This window comes from Odontesthes bonariensis, chromosome 18 (genome assembly GCF_027942865.1).
Source record: "Odontesthes bonariensis isolate fOdoBon6 chromosome 18, fOdoBon6.hap1, whole genome shotgun sequence".
NCBI lineage: Eukaryota > Metazoa > Chordata > Actinopteri > Atheriniformes > Atherinopsidae > Odontesthes > Odontesthes bonariensis.
In genome coordinates this window covers 9,126,148-9,142,038 of record NC_134523.1, presented here as the reverse complement: position 1 = coordinate 9,142,038, position 15,891 = coordinate 9,126,148, and the positions used below count along the sequence as shown (strand labels likewise).

The 15,891-nt window shown below is 42.3% G+C and overlaps 1 protein-coding gene across 2 annotated transcripts; it reads left to right on the top strand.

The window, feature by feature from the left end:
* Window positions 1–5,747: 5,747 nt before the first annotated feature.
* evx1 (even-skipped homeobox 1) lies at window positions 5,748–8,333 on the top strand. 2 transcript variants are annotated; one of them, XM_075450102.1, is made up of 3 exons: window positions 5,748–6,111; window positions 7,160–7,305; window positions 7,806–8,333. In XM_075450102.1, the coding sequence occupies exons 1-3, from the start codon at window positions 5,748–5,750 to the stop codon at window positions 8,331–8,333; spliced, it is 1,038 nt and encodes a 345-aa protein (XP_075306217.1). The 2 variants fall into 2 exon arrangements, with proteins under 2 accessions (XP_075306217.1, XP_075306216.1); XM_075450101.1 differs by having other exon boundaries at window positions 7,070–7,305.
* The last annotated feature ends 7,558 nt before the right edge of the window (window positions 8,334–15,891 follow it).

Genomic DNA, 15,891 nt, shown 5'->3' with positions numbered 1-15,891 from the left:
AGCAGGGAAAGGTCCATATAAAGTTATGTTCAGCCATAAATTTATACCCCTAATAACAGGAATTGAGATATAAAATGGGCTTCTAAGAACCTGCAGTCAAATTCCAGTCTTGTTGATGACACGTGTTTATAGTAGAAAGCTGTCAAAGAGCTGTCAAAACATAACAGCCAATATGTTTTTGTGGTCAAAGCAGGCAACCACAGGGCGGTCACACACTTGACTTTTCCATATTTTCTGGACGCTTGCCTGGTGTGATTATGCCGGTCTGCATAAGTATAACAAGAAAAGCTGAGCCACTCCATTTTCGTACACAAGGCACTTAAATATCCACCGTTTCACCTCCAAAGTGTCCTCAGTGTCAGCTCTCAACAGACACATTTGCTGCAGATTTTACTCAGTTTCAGCTTCTGCAGCAGAAGTCTTAAATGTTGCGTTAACAGGCTGCTAAAGCTACAGCCTGGAAGCTGCATGTGCCATTCATTTACTGACATACAGGAACCTCAGGAAATACAAAGGTCCGCGCTTTGTTCCACTGAATGATCAGTTCCACATCTGGTGAGTTTTTCACTGTAGAGGCAAGTGGCTTCCAAAAGTAAGGAAGTACTGGTTTATGTACCAATTTTTTAAAATTTCATCATTCTAACAGTAAATCTGTAAGATATTTTGTATAATAAAGTAAAATGACTGTCAGGACATTTAAACATTTATTTTAAGCAAAACTAAAGCAGCTTTATCTTGTTTTTCAGCTTTATTTTCTCTGTCCCACCTGGACTTAAATCATCATCGTCACCATTATCATTACTAATTGTTGTAAATATCAAAATTTCTAAATATTTTCCGTGTTTTTTTTCTTTTCTTAAATCCACAGAGACACCGGGAAACTAGGTAAAACCTGCTATTCTGTCCATTTGTTATTTGCGTTCAGATCATTTCGTAAAATGGCCAAAGTAAAATTAATTTTTCTTTCTTCAGCTTCAGTGTCTGTTTGCACCAAGTACTAAATATAAGTCAGCAAAACTTTCACCCTTGTAAATGTGACCTAAATTTCAGATGACCTCATATGTCGAATGAATATTATCTTTTATTTAATTTGCTATAAAAATAAAAGAATAAAATGAAAAAAAACATATAGTGAGCTTGTCGTGCCTTTTCTGTGTAAATGCATTTGATGTTGGGTCCTTAAAATAAATATCTAAATACTGAAAGGTTTATCAGCAGATCTGAAAACATCTGCAATTATCTTAAAGAAGCAGAGTTATTTCATTTAAAATATTGTCCGACTTTTTGTTTTAGCTTCATTATTTAATGTTGGAACATTTTTGTTCTTTGTTCACCTAAATGTCTAGTAAACCATGATATCTATTTCATGATTATACTCGTGATTTAAAAAAGTTATCCATTAAACACCTACAATGACGTGTTAAACATTAAGAGTACTGTTGTATAAATGTTTTGGTGGTGGTAGGGGAATAAAAAAAAAAAAGAAAACTGTCGACCTGTTTATTTAAATGGCACTGGCTGGAAGTCAGACACCAAACGTTTTTATTGTTCATTTTAGTTTGAAAAAATACAATTACATTTGACTGAAAAGTAGGTAATCAGTGCTGAGGACTAAGAAACCCCGAGTACTGTGGAGGCCTTCTTTAACATACATTCAGGCTTATGCAAACCAGATTGTCTGTTTGCATACTGCTTTGTACCCTTAATTCGACCATTAATCTAACTGCAGGCATCGCAATGCTCAAAAGAAAGAGTACAAATACTAACAAAAATATCCAAACCCTTAGCCAGTAGCAGCCTAAAAACACCACAAAGAAAACAGGGGGAAAGCGGGCCTAACGACACCAGAAGCCCCTAAAAATAAAAACCCATTAGCAGGCAGACAGACTTGTAAATATCACCTTTCTCAGAGATGCCAGGGACGCTCAGACCAGTCTATAGAATGGCAAACGCGCTGGTTAAAAGTCGGGGCTTTGCACCTGGTGTGTTTCTACTGAATTGATGGTAAGCCACCCCCCACCTATTTAATTGGGTAATACGGACCTAATCTCAGTGGCTTGCTAAACCCTTCGCGTTTGTAGGATGGAGCTGCAAAGAGCGATAAAAAAAGAGGGTCTCTCCGCTGCAGCGGAGATATTTCCTGCTGTATAGTCATCGGGACTAGTTCCGCTCCAAGGTCAACGAGTTAACTCTCTGCTGACTGCGTCATCCTGTTTCAAGGCCAAGTTGAAGCAAAGGAGACGGGAGGGGCCACCATAATGAAGGAGAGGAAGTTTTTTTTTTCCTTTCTTCCACCTTTCCTCTGCTGCGCACCTCAGCCAAAGGCGGACTGAACATCCGACATCCACAGTTCATGAATGATTCCATCTCACACTGATACAGTTTTTGGAGGTTGAAAGCACTACTCTTGCAGTTCTTAACAGCTAGGGCCATGGATTAGATTACAAACGAACTGCGCAGGCTCCATGGTCAAGTTCAAGTTAGGCTGGCTAGTAAAACTGAGGGGCGCATTCTGCAGTGTCTGCCGCGGGGGGAGTCCCCCCCCCCCCCTCTTTGATCTTCTCCTGCAAAACTAGACACTGGAGTCAGAGCTGCACTGCACTTCTGCCCCAAGAATGCGCAGGGTTTGGACACACTGTGCACTTCAGAGATACATTTAATGTAAGGGATAACGTGGTCCACAATCAGCTAACTAAACCCATCCCGTGACCTTCACTATCTAAAACACACACAATATAAGTGACACTACTCTTAACGCGCAAGGTCGTTCGTCTGTTGCGCAAAAGCCTTCCAAGCGTTATCTCTGCACGATCACAAGATGCAATCTGCCCTGGCCACGACCCATTGCATAACTCTTGGTGAGTAACAAAGCGATGAGATCTTTGCCACCTCTGGGCGCTGCACCAAGACTACATGTGCCCCCTTATGAATTTAAGAGCACCAGTTATCAAACTCCGTCTCCACAGAGAGCGAAACTTCTGCCAGTGCCTTTGATGTAATTTGATTCGTTCAAATACCCTATATGTGTAGTTTTTGGTTTGTTTTACATATTGAATACTTTACACAGCATACGGAGGATATACTGATATGAAACAAAACAACATTAAAGCCTTGTACAACTAGGAAAAGTAAACAGCCCGATAAGCTTGAAGTTGCCTCTGTGTCTCAAAGACGGAAATTAAATAAATTCCTTTTGCCCTTCCCTCTTTGACTCGAGATATTTTGGTTCAGCCGAGAGCTTTTTTCAGTATTTCGAATTTCCACTATTCTGTGGTTGATGGGTTGATCTTTAACTCGAATCGACGAGACGATAGCTGTACTTTCTGCTCTCTCTCTCTCTCTCTACAATATTACTCCTCGTGTACCAATTAAAACACAGAGGTTCACCTCAAACAGTTAAATCGATTCATTACCTCAGATAGACAGACTTATTGAAAACTACGACTCGCTTTTGCAAATGAGGAAATCAGCAGCAACCATCAGAGAGTGAGGAGAGTGCAGACATAAGTTAACTTTTTCCTTCCCTTTGCAGACCAGATGAAAGAGTTGGGCTAGAAAGGCAAAGGAATTTCCCTCACTCCTCAGCCTCTGGGCTGGGGGAGGTGGCCGACTGCTGCTCGGGGCCTTTTCCCTCTTTCGGACAGGCGAGGGCGCACAAGGACAGCGGAGGCTGCTGGAACTCCACAGTCTGCCACTCTCTCCTGTCTGTGTGAGACCACATGACACCTCCTCCAAAGTACATAATTCAGATCCAAGCGCAACTACCCCGTTCCCTGCAGCTATACACGTTTAAACCATGTTCACAATCACGAAAAAGAAAAGGCAAAGTCAAGAGGTATCAAAAGTGGCAGGTCGCCGTGATGCAATCCTGAGTAAACCAACTGCTTATCTGTTATAAGTGTGATGAAGTATGTTTGAAATTAATAGTATCTTTCGAGCAAGGAGCTTATTGGCTGGTCCTGAAAATGGAAACGCGGAATGTGGTCATTATATGTCACTTTTTAAAAAGCAGACTGACAGCTGGATCAAGTCAAATTTCCATGGGGAATGCACAAAAGACATTACAGAGTACTCACAATTAAAAGTTATAGTGCCCAAATGCTGTCTGGTTTGTTCATTTTTCCAGCAGTTGCCGCTGATTACAGTAAAGCACAGTGTATCAACTTTAGCATAATTTAGTCTGAAATAATGTAACAATGGATGGGGCCCATTTTCTTTTTCTTACAGTTGACTTGCCAGTATGATGGAGCGAACTCGATTTGGCTTAAGAACTATGGAGCTCTGAAACAAAGGACATTAAGTGTACTGCATGCTTGACAAACAAACCAAACCAGTTACAAAACACCGATTGCTCAATCTAAGTTTTCAACATGAGGCCTACGTTCTAAACAAATTTACACATTAAAGCACAATACATTGAAACTCTTATCCCCGGAATACGATCAACAAGCTTGTGGCAAAGCTGGTCTTTCGTTGCCATTGCTCATTACCATTTTAGTGGCACACTGTATATCAAAGGCTAAAACGAATTATTCTTACTGATCTAAGTTTGATCTTTTTTGAAAATATACCCTATATATATATAAATAATTGCACATTTGCACACAATGTGTGATGATCGCGTGCTTTATAATTAATTTGGCAAATAATAATTTCCCTGTAGTCATGATGAATGACGTTTTTGTTTACCCCCCTCCCCCATCAAACACGTTTTTTTATTGTTAGGCCATGTACCCTTGAGGGATAACACTATCCTAATTCAGTTCCATCCATTTCGCGCGACATGTAACGTAAACGAGACGTGTAATGTAAAAACATGACGCGCAGAATGTGCCAAAGTGGCGCGCTGTATATGCTGTGACACGATATCGCGTTATTTGGTCCAGGCTCTGCTCATTTTTAAGACTTCCTGTTTAAACGGCCTCTTATCTAAACTCTGACCTAAGACTTGACCTCTGAGGACTTTACTTGACTCCACTTAAGAGGAGGAAAGGAGCCACCAGAGACACAAAGGTGAAGAGGAGGGGTGCACTGAGTAAGAATAATTCATTTATGATCATCTGCATTTTCAAGCAGCACTGTGAAAAGCAAAAAGCATTTGAGTTAGTTGAAGCATAAAACATTAGATTAGAATAGATTAATGTTATGTATTAGCTTGTCTTCCGTTTCAGCATAGTAGTGCATTATCAAAATATATCTACGTCTGATAGTTGATGTGCACCAAAAATGATTTTCTTAGAAAGAAACATCATCCAAGTACACATCAGCACCAGACAGACCAACGCATAGTGCACATGGATGTTCTTGTTTCTTCTTGCTGCTTGTTGTACCCACTGACAGACAATTGACCCCCTCCTTCCCACACACACACACACACATCTCGTCGCTGCCATTGCTCCCTCTGTTTACCCACATTTCCAATCAATGCGTGTCGTCATCAGGGGGACCATCATGACGACTGGCCTGTTAAGAATGACAGCTCTGAAGAAAGAGAGAGAGAGCGAGGGTAAATGGTGATCCCTCCCAGAGCTCCTTCTCCGCACTCTGGAGCTGTCTTCTCTGAGGGTCAGAACGGATTGCATCCCCTCTTTTCCAGAAGCCTCTCCTACCCCTTTGGGCAAAACATCTCCCACCCACCTCCGCCTCCACCACCGCACTCACACACCTCTAAACCCTGAGAATTATCCCCTCGGCTTTTCACGGCTCGAACTCTCCCGCGAAGTCGAGGTCTTTAAGCGGCGCTGGTGATGGAAAGCAGAGAGGAGGTGGCGAGGTTGGCGGAGGGAGGTCAGCTTGGAAAGAATGGTTCGAATTTGTCGGAAGCCATCGGGAGCCCCGTGAGAGAACCGCAGGGAAAGCCGGGCCACAAGAGCCGTCTTAGCCCCGCCGCTGCGCCCTACTCCCGGGACAGGACCGAGCTGGTGGTGGAGGAGAGCGCACGTAAGAATATGTGCGCCGACGTGCGGGTGGTTAGCACGTCCTCATCTGGCGAGAGGCACCGGGCTGATCCGCCCCATAAGGACGCCAGCAGCTCGGACACCGAGTCGGACTTCTATGAGGAAATTGATGTTAGCTGCACTCCTGAAAGCATGGACTATCCAACAGCTAAAGGTAGGCTACACTGCAGCATGCAGACTCAATGTGATTTCATGATTCAGCTCATGAAGTTGATTGAATGCAAAATGCCGAATTATCTCATATGTGCCACATGCTAAAGGGACCATTCAAAAGTTACAAAAATGTTGCATGACAATTGCACAGGGAAATAAAATACTCAGTCACTGAAATACAGTTTAACCTCAACAGTAGGATAAATCACAGTGAAGCTGCAGTCGGTGCATACAGCTGTTCTGTCAAGTGACCACTGCAGCTGGGAAAGCTGAGGTGACACCCACAATTTAACCAGACATGTTTATCACTGGCTTTTACAGCAAATGTTATACGTACACATTTACAGCTTGAGAAACAATGCAGGATTTTTAGCAACCTAAGGCACAAGCAATATTCGGGAAACGAGGCAAATATGTACACTTCCATCAGTGTCTGGCTTGCTTCTTCTAAAATGCAAAATTCAGTACATAAAAACATGTATGGGGTTACCCCATCTTATCCAAAAATTACATTAATCTGCCAAATACTAATCTTTATATGTAAATTATTTAGAGGTAGTTCGCTCTCAACTAAGTTGATGGTAAGAAAAACAAATGAATGCCAACAACTGATTGTTCAATAATTACTATTTTTGTTCATAACTACACAAGTGAAATCAATACCTCAAGTAAATTACATTTGAAAAATAGGAGGCAGCTGAGAAGAATCAACAAAAGAAAGACCTGAGTTAAGATTTATTCCAGGAAGGCCTTAGATATGACAAATAAAACAAACGGGAGTTTAAATAATTTAATTACCAAATGCCAACTTTTAGCAAAATAGCCTGTACAATGCTAAACGAATTAGAAATAATAAACCACATCAGTGCGTTGTCATTCCATTCAGATGATTAGACAAATGTACATTGAGCTTTCCCTACTAATTCAAAATCATCACTTTATTCTGCATGTTCGTTCAGGTCGAAATGGGGATTCTCCGGGTCACCCAAGTGAGACTGGTGCTGATCCAAGTAAGAGCCTGCCGGGTCAAGGCTCTCTGTCCTACTCAGCAGACCAGATACGTCGGTACCGGACGGCGTTCACCCGGGAGCAGATCGGCCGACTGGAGAAGGAATTTTACCGGGAGAACTACGTATCCAGGCCGCGGAGATGCGAACTTGCGGCTGCCTTAAATCTCCCTGAAACCACGATCAAGGTAAGATTTTTGTCTCAAGGAAGCAGGAAAGAATTAGGCCTCTGGTGCACAAACACAGGCTCTCGTTTTGTGAGCTTGTTTGGATGTAAACCAACACTGACTTTTAGTGGACGTAAAGGATCCATTTGTATTTACAGAAAGCGCAGGGGAACAAAAAGGAAGGGAAAATACCCGCAGAGAGATTGTTTGGGAAGCAGAGGCCTTCATCTACATATATAGCCTACATCAAGGCTTTTCATTTATAATTTACTTTTACTTAATTTATTTTCGTTTGTATTCACCACCCTTACTTGATAAAATAAACAGCGCAAATCAAAGGTGGTTTGTTAAAAATGGACACCAAATGAGATTAAAACCAAAACGCTCGCTTTAACCCAAATCCGCTTTCGGGCGTGCGTGAAAGCGGAACTACTGTATGATCTTGCTTCCATATCTGCTTTTGTTATGAGAGTTTAGACGAAAAGCTGGTTAATATTTGACGCACCGTGTCTCTGTCCCAGGTGTGGTTTCAGAACCGAAGAATGAAAGACAAGCGTCAGCGTCTGGCCATGACGTGGCCTCACCCCGCCGACCCGGCCTTCTACACATACATGATGAGCCACGCAGCAGCCACAGGAAACCTGCCCTACCCCTTCCCATCCCACCTGCCACTACCCTACTACTCCCCCCTGGGTGTCGGTGCTGGTTCTGGTCCTGCAGCCACCGCTTTCTCGAACCCCCTGCGCTCTCTCGACAGTTTCCGGGTACTGTCACATCCCTACCAGAGGCCGGAGCTCCTGTGCGCCTTCAGACACCCCTCCATGTACCCAGGTCCGACTCACGGCCTCGGTCCCGGGGGGAGTCCCTGCTCCTGTCTAGCCTGCCACTCCAGTCAGTCTAACGGTCTCTCGACCAGGCCCTCCGGCTCGGACTTCAGTTGCTCCCCAACAAGCAGGACAGACGCTTTCGTCACTTTTACGCCCTCAGTGCTCAGCAAATCCTCATCTGTGACATTAGACCAGAGGGAAGAAGTGCCTCTGACCAGATAAAACCAAAACAAACCAACTCATGTTCTACAAAAGCCTCTGCCATAAGCTTTTCTCTTAACACGCATTATGATCAGGACTGAGAGGAGGTAGAAGCAGTGAATTCCAGATCAAAGATGGAGAAAATGGTTAGCCTGATCTGCAGCTAGACGACGCACAACAGATCTGCCATTACTGTAACATAATAATCGCAGTGCAGAGCCACGACAGAGGGCTAATTATGACCGCATGGACTCAATTTGTTATTTAATCTTTTTTAGAAGATTAATTTGATATGTGAACAAGGGGAGGGGGCATTCCAGAGAAACGTTTAAATCTCTGTGATGGATGGCGTTGAGGTTTTTATCATTACTTGTCGTCTCTTTACGCATCCAAATCGACCTCCATGTATTGTTAGTTACGCGAGAATGATGCTTTCCATCTCTCTTTTTAACAAGGGGATTTGTTAACAGACTGCGTCCGTCTCATTTTAACCAACTCTCCACACCGGGTCCCTGCATGGCGGCGGCCCGGGTCGAAATGTGCAGATGCAAGTAAAATTAGTAAGTGATGTATATGTACGACCCGGAGAATTTTGAATGTTGAATTAATGATAATACCGGGAAGGGATCGTTGCTGCCAAAAGGTAACAAGGCGCCGAGGGAACGGATTACTACAGCTCGTGCGGTTTGGCAAGGGGAGGGGAGGTCCATGAGGAGAATGAAGAGAGGACAATCAAAAAGGAAAAAATAAAGTCTGAGCATTTTCAAGGCCTTCAAACACACTTCTCTGTCTGTTTCCTCCCATAAAGACATAAGGAAGATCTTAAATTTGATGAAAATGTGATTCAATTATGCCCAATGGACCGTTTTTCTCGCTTTGCACAGCTACAGTGGCCCCAGTTTTGTGGCATTATTACGGACAAAAAGTGACTGATATATATATATATTTTTTGTCCTATACTATTAATATTATCTCATCAGTCTGTTTCTGCTCATATTTTGTGGTTGTTTTGTTGTTATTTGGCTGGGTTGTCCGTGACGTCCAATTTGCAATAAATTATGTCAAAGAATCAATGCAGCAATGGAGTGTTTGTCCTCTAAACCCATCTCTGATTTACTCGAAAAAGCCCCGAATGAGGAGTCAATTCTTTCAATCTTAATGTTACTTTAAGAATAAAACATTCTCTGCTGCCCTCAGACCACTTTTGCTGGGTTGGATGTTTCCTTCAGCACAAGTAGGCTCAGTTGGTGAACGAGTCTCCCCACCCCCACCCCCATCTTCAATAATAACACTAATTTTGCTCTCAAGTGGTTGCTGTCAAAACACCAGAGTGTGCCCCCATATTTCCTGATGGGACCGCTAGATTGACCGTGACAGCTAAGTGGTCCCCGGGCTCCTTTAACGCCACACATATTTTCTCTGCAACCACTTAATAGACACGAAATTAGTTGTCTAAAGATATTGGAAATGCAAAGAGATCGATCATTCAGAGAGGAGCGCCAACAATAAACCAGATCTTAATTGGTCACATTTGATCGAGGCCGCACAAATTAAAGGAGTTTTCTGAGCGTAATGGGATTGGCGAAAAGCTGAGGCCCGCAGAGAGACGCACAAATCAGGCTTTTAAAGGAGTTTTGCGTCGCAGATTAGAAGTTTTTGCTGTAATATATAATGAAATGGCTGGCATTTAGCCGGGAATAGAAGTCTTCATGGGGGGTGGGGAAGACTGCGTCTTATAGCCTAGTAATAAAATAACAACAATGATGCTTTGACGAAAATAAAAAAAGGACATTAAATATCCGCCAGCTTTTTATCCCAACACACAAATCTGGGCAAATCACAATCCTCACTCAACGAAAACCTGCGAATGAACATTTGTTACCGAGTCTGCCTTACGAAGTCAGTACATTTTCATCCTGTGATGCTTCCTGAGGTAAAAAGGCTCATCCTAATCAGACACAACATGCGCCAATGAGCCGCCCCGCACCCCCTCCCACACAACCACACGCCTTTGATTGATGGCCTTATTAACTGGAGTTCTTGTAAGTGTGACCGAGCTGATTAAAATGCATATGTTTGGAATAATACACCGTTTAAGCCTCCCGGGTCGGGGCGAATGCACAAGGCAGATTTATGTAAACTATCAGCCGGTGTCTTTAAGCCCTGATAGGGACACGGGTCAAGCAGGGAAATGGCTCTGGTTTGTTCATAGTAAAAATCACGCCGTAAAACAAAGATGAAGGGAAGAGGCTGGATAATAAATAGGTGCAGTGCCTCAAATATGGTTATCTATTTATTTGTGTTTACAGGCTTGTTCCTTTTTTCCCTCACGCTGGTGCAGCAGCACGATACAATCATCTTCCAAACCCGCGCCACACTGTGCCAGAATGACACATTAAGTGAGGCAAATTACAACCACATTTAGCCAGCCACACACATGAACCTTCATCTCTCCCTCCCTGTATGCGGCTGAATCCTCAATGGCCTAATCCAGCATAGACATGCCATTTTAATCGCTGAAAGATTGCGTATGACTTAGCTTCAGGACACGATGGGCTCCTATAGATCGTGCACATAACAGCAATTACATCAGCCTTCTGAGATTATATTAGTTCAAATGGGATGAGGGCTCCCCAGCTCCCACAACTAGCACAAAGCATTTTGATAGGGGCGGTACAGTGCAGCTGTCCACCGACAGTGAAACCAAACACACACACAAAGTCACACACAAAAGAAACGAGTGGATCTGTGGCTGCTGCTAGCGCTGTTTGAATTGGATTACATCCTAATTTACAGACCCTTGTCGTAACGCAAGAGGCTGGCGGAGGCGTGGACGGACCAATCACGCAGTAATGATGATGAATGGGGGATTAATGCGCATACAAGCACGGCACTTTAAGCCTTCATCTGTTTAAATAGGCTTCCAATATCATTTGGAAACGGAGGTCACGGTAAATCAATCGTGGGACACGTGAAAGTCGTTTTTCGGCGGCGTCTTTATCAGCATTATTTACGGTGCACCGGAGACAGCCACATGCAAGAAAATAGGCCGGCTGCTGCGCGCTTGTGTCACACAGAGGAGCGAGAAAACAGAGCGGGAGGAGTTCAGGTTATCAAGAAAGCTTCATGATTAGCTCCTCGTCTTGTGGAGCCAAATTCGTTTATAAAAATTTCCCCTATGTGATCCAACGTTCCGTTTTTCAATTTAGCTTTTTTTCATTTAAAAAAAAAAAACTATTTAGGGGGGGTTAGGCGCACATTTGGTTATAAATGCGTTTTCGTCTCAATTATTCCAGAATCACTTGGCATATCACATTCTAATTTGTGAAACGGTGACAGAGAGAGCCTGGAAACGTTTAAATCTAGTGGATAATTTTCTCTCATCGTGATCCAGATTCATCAATGTCTTCAAAAAGGGTTCATATCTGTGTTCTTCAGATTACTACATCACCTAAATCAGATGCGCCAAAGATTAGTATACGAGCAACTCATTAAGTTGGATTTTTTTACCTTTACTGATACTTTCACTCAAGTCAAGGGTCTGAATACGCCTACCACAACTGGAGCAGGATTAGGTGGGTTAATCTACTTCAGTCCAATTTTCAGCAATCTTGGAAACATGATTTTTTTCTCTTCTATAACCCATGTTCCAACCAATCTGACAAATTAGTAAATCAGTGTCCAGTCTTGGCCTCTTATTGAAGTTGCATACATGCACCTGAGTGAAATGGAGTTGTTGACTTAAGTGTGTCTGATGCTGAGAACTGTATGAGAAAACATAAGACATTCTCACCCTTCTGACATTTTCTAGGGGATTATTGTATACCCAAATAGATTGCGCAGATGGTTTACAAAGCCTCTTAACTGGTGATTTTGTCTGATGATGCTGCAGTTATAAAATCAGGATTTTACTAGAGCAGAGTGGCAGTCTGGAAATGCTATAACCAACCTTGACATTCTCTTACTTTCTAATCCCAATTTCTGATGGATTCAGCCATCTAACAAAGATGAAAAGAGAGCAGCTTTCTTGGGGATTCAATTCTATAATCAAATACACGAGTGGTTCACTGTTTTTACAACAAGATGCAACTTTGTTACAGAGTGCATATACATGTAGGGGCAAATCAAGCTGCAACAGCATTATCTGGGTGGAGGAGTATGGTTCCGGGAAGTATTTTGTATAATTCTGGTCAGACTAAAATTTTTACGTTAATTTTAATATTTAAATAAGTCCAGTTTTGGTCATACTAACACAATTTAGTTTATTGTCACGAGCATGCTTACTGTTGCTCCTAGGTTCTTTCCACACTCAGAGCTACCAAAATTTGTAACAGCACAAAGACTGCTGTTTTTACATTTATAAATGTCTGTTCTATGTGTTGCTCTCTCCCTTCATGAAAGATTTTCTTAAAAACTTTTCTCATTTCTTATGAAGACTTTTCTCAAACTACATTTGTTTTCACAAGGAAGATTTTTTATTTATTTGGTGTTTAACAATCTGAAAAACGAGTTCTGTTTCAATGGACCTGAGTAAGAAATACACACACACACACACACACACACACACACACACACACACACACACACACACACACACACACACACACACACATATATATCATAAAAAGGGGCAGAAGAGGAAACACCTCTTAACTTTAAGATCTGCAGCAGCATTTTAGTAAGAAACACCCAGAGACCAATAGGAGTGGATGGATGGATTACAAATTTTCACAGTAAGTGGTGAAACTCACTCGTGCTTCTTTAAACTCACCTGATGTTTCCTCTGCATCCGAGCAAAAAAAATACAGCCTGGAGTGGTTTTCTCCACTCAACATGCTGTTCTGCATTTTCAACGACTTATCTTGTGGATGCAGCTGCTGATCAAAGACACTGGAATCCCTAAGTTTCGGAGCAGGACTCAGATCTCTTATAGAAAAGTTACAAATTGAACAGTCTTAAGATGGGGGGGCGCAGACAAGTAAAAAAGTTGTAATAGGAAAAAAAAAGAACATAAACACCCCATATTTCCAAAGGATTTTCTTTTGGCTTCTTGGTGTTAATGTGTGTATACTAGAGGATGCCAAAGAGTCACTTCCTGTGGTCTTGCCCTAGTTCTCAGCAATAGAAGTCAGGCGGGTTCAAGTGATAGCAGTTCTCCAAGATATTGAAAAGCTAGAGTTGCTGGGAGTTAAACCAATTGGTTGCAATTACACATGGCATGATTATGTGAAGACCACCCATGATGCACTGTAGCCAATACATAAGTACACTAGACTCTCAACTCTCTCCACTCTTCTAACCTGCAGTGGGCAGCGGTCAGAGCACTCTCGGTTTGGAGAAGTAGCTGTTAGCTTAGCTTCCTCCATGAAAATTCCCCCCTGCTTCTCCAAAAAGAGTGACTGATGCCTAAGGAACTACTCCTAAGTAAATGCAGGTATCAAAATCAATTCTCCATAAATTTCCATCAGACCAACATGTTACCAATGTGCTCCTATGTGAAAACATCTGGTTATAGGTATATCAGTGGCTGGCACACCAGCATAGTGATATATTACTACAATCAACTGAAAAGGAGAGTAGAACGTGTGATTAGACCAAAAAACAAAAATCAGCAGAGAGAGGGAAATAACACGCAGTAAAGGGCCTTCCGATGCGGGATTCGAACCGGGGCCAGCTGCACGAGGACTATAGCCTCTGTACATGGAGCGTCTGCTGTACCCACTACGCCACATTTCTGCACATTTCTGGCACTCTTGATGCCTTGTAGCACCATCCTGAGCAGCCTCTCACAGTTCAGACTGAGTTCACATACAAAATGGTCGCCTTTGGGATGGTAATAAAAATCCAAGGTGTCTGGTCAAATAGTAAGATGAAAATAGAAAAGAAATAAAAAGCTCCTACCTTTTCCTAAGCACTGATAGGAGAAATTATTTAGGACTTAGGAAAAGACAGCTGCTGCAATGAGAATCTGACCATACTTACACACACAGTAAAACTACGTGCTTTAGATACTTTGTCTAAAACGACCTTATCACAAATGCTATCTAATATATGTCTGTGATGGCGAGCCACACATGGTGATATCCACAACTCACCACTAGCGTATTTCCACTTTAATTAGCTTTACAGTCACTTATCCAAACATTTATACATGCAAACTCAACACATTTCTTTACCAAATTAGTTTATTTTTGTCACCTTGTTAGGTGGATATGGAGTGCACACATATCCACACTGCAAGGTAAAACTCCATTTGTGTTGTATTAATACTCTTTTCTTTCTTTTTGATTTACCTGGTGTTTGGCTTCTCCTTCCTGGTTTGGCAAAAGGTGTGGCAAAGTCCTGAGGACTGTAATATCTGCCAGCCTCATTGGACTGAACCACATGCTGCTCTGTCATAGGGGTGTTTGGGGTTCATTTTGTATTATTCTGTTGGTTTAGATAGTAGCAGCCATTTTGTTTCTGCCCTTGTGTTACACGTGGTTTTGCTAAACCAGTATTTAAGTTCCCCCAATGCAGGGATCTCAATCACTGGTCCTTGAGGGCCGCTGTTCTGCAGGTTTTAGATGTTTCCCTGCTCCAACACACCTGATTCAGATCTGCAGCGGCCCTTGAGGTTCGGAGTTTGAGATCCCTGCCCTAATGTGTCTGTGCAGGAAGGTCAGTTTGTTTGTTATGTTCATGCATTTTTTTTAGTTTTCTTTAGCTCGGATTTGGAGTCCAGTTCTATTAGGTTAACCTCTTTTATAGGCCAGTTTAGATGAGCTTTTGATTGGGCATAACTTTTCTTATTTTTGGGGGGTAAATAAAAATCCATGTTTGAACGAAAGCACCTGCATCCTTGTTGCCTTACTGCTTGGTCCCTGACAATGTCATAATCAGCATGTTAGAATACAAAACAAAATGTTATTTTATCATTAAAGTTAATAACTAAAAAATTAACAAAAAAGGCACAAAAGTGAAAGAGATTGTTGTCACAGACTCCTTAATCTCACATCATATCTAATCATCATACTTATCTGCAAGGGCGTAGGAATGAGTTTAACATGGGGGGGGGGGGCACATATCGGAAACCTGGCAGCTATAACTCCCCCCGTCTCCTCCGTTTCCGACGTCTATGCTTATCTGCACAAATCACAGGGCAACGACGTAACAAATATCAAAAGCTGTTTTGGGAATTGTCTCCTTTGTTGCAGTGTTTTTTCTATGCTAAAGGAGATAAAGCAAGGCCTGAAGCCAATTCTTTTAGCATTTAGAGAATAAAAACAGGTGTTATAATGGCTGCTGCGTTGATACTTCTTGGCCATTTTATTCAGTTAGGAAACCTAAGCAGAAAGGACTATTTGATCAGATCTATGAATTGCTTTCACAGTCCCTGATTGGTTCTCCACTGGATTTAGACCGTTCCTCAGTGACACTTGCTGTAATCCCATCCATGTCATTTTAGAGAATAGCAGTGCTCTCTTCTCCTCATAAAGATTACATTCCACTTGTACACTGGACAATTGGCTGTTTTCTGCCTGATGCACATATTCATCCTCCATGTTCTCCAATTTTTGCAATCTTTGTAAGGCCCACA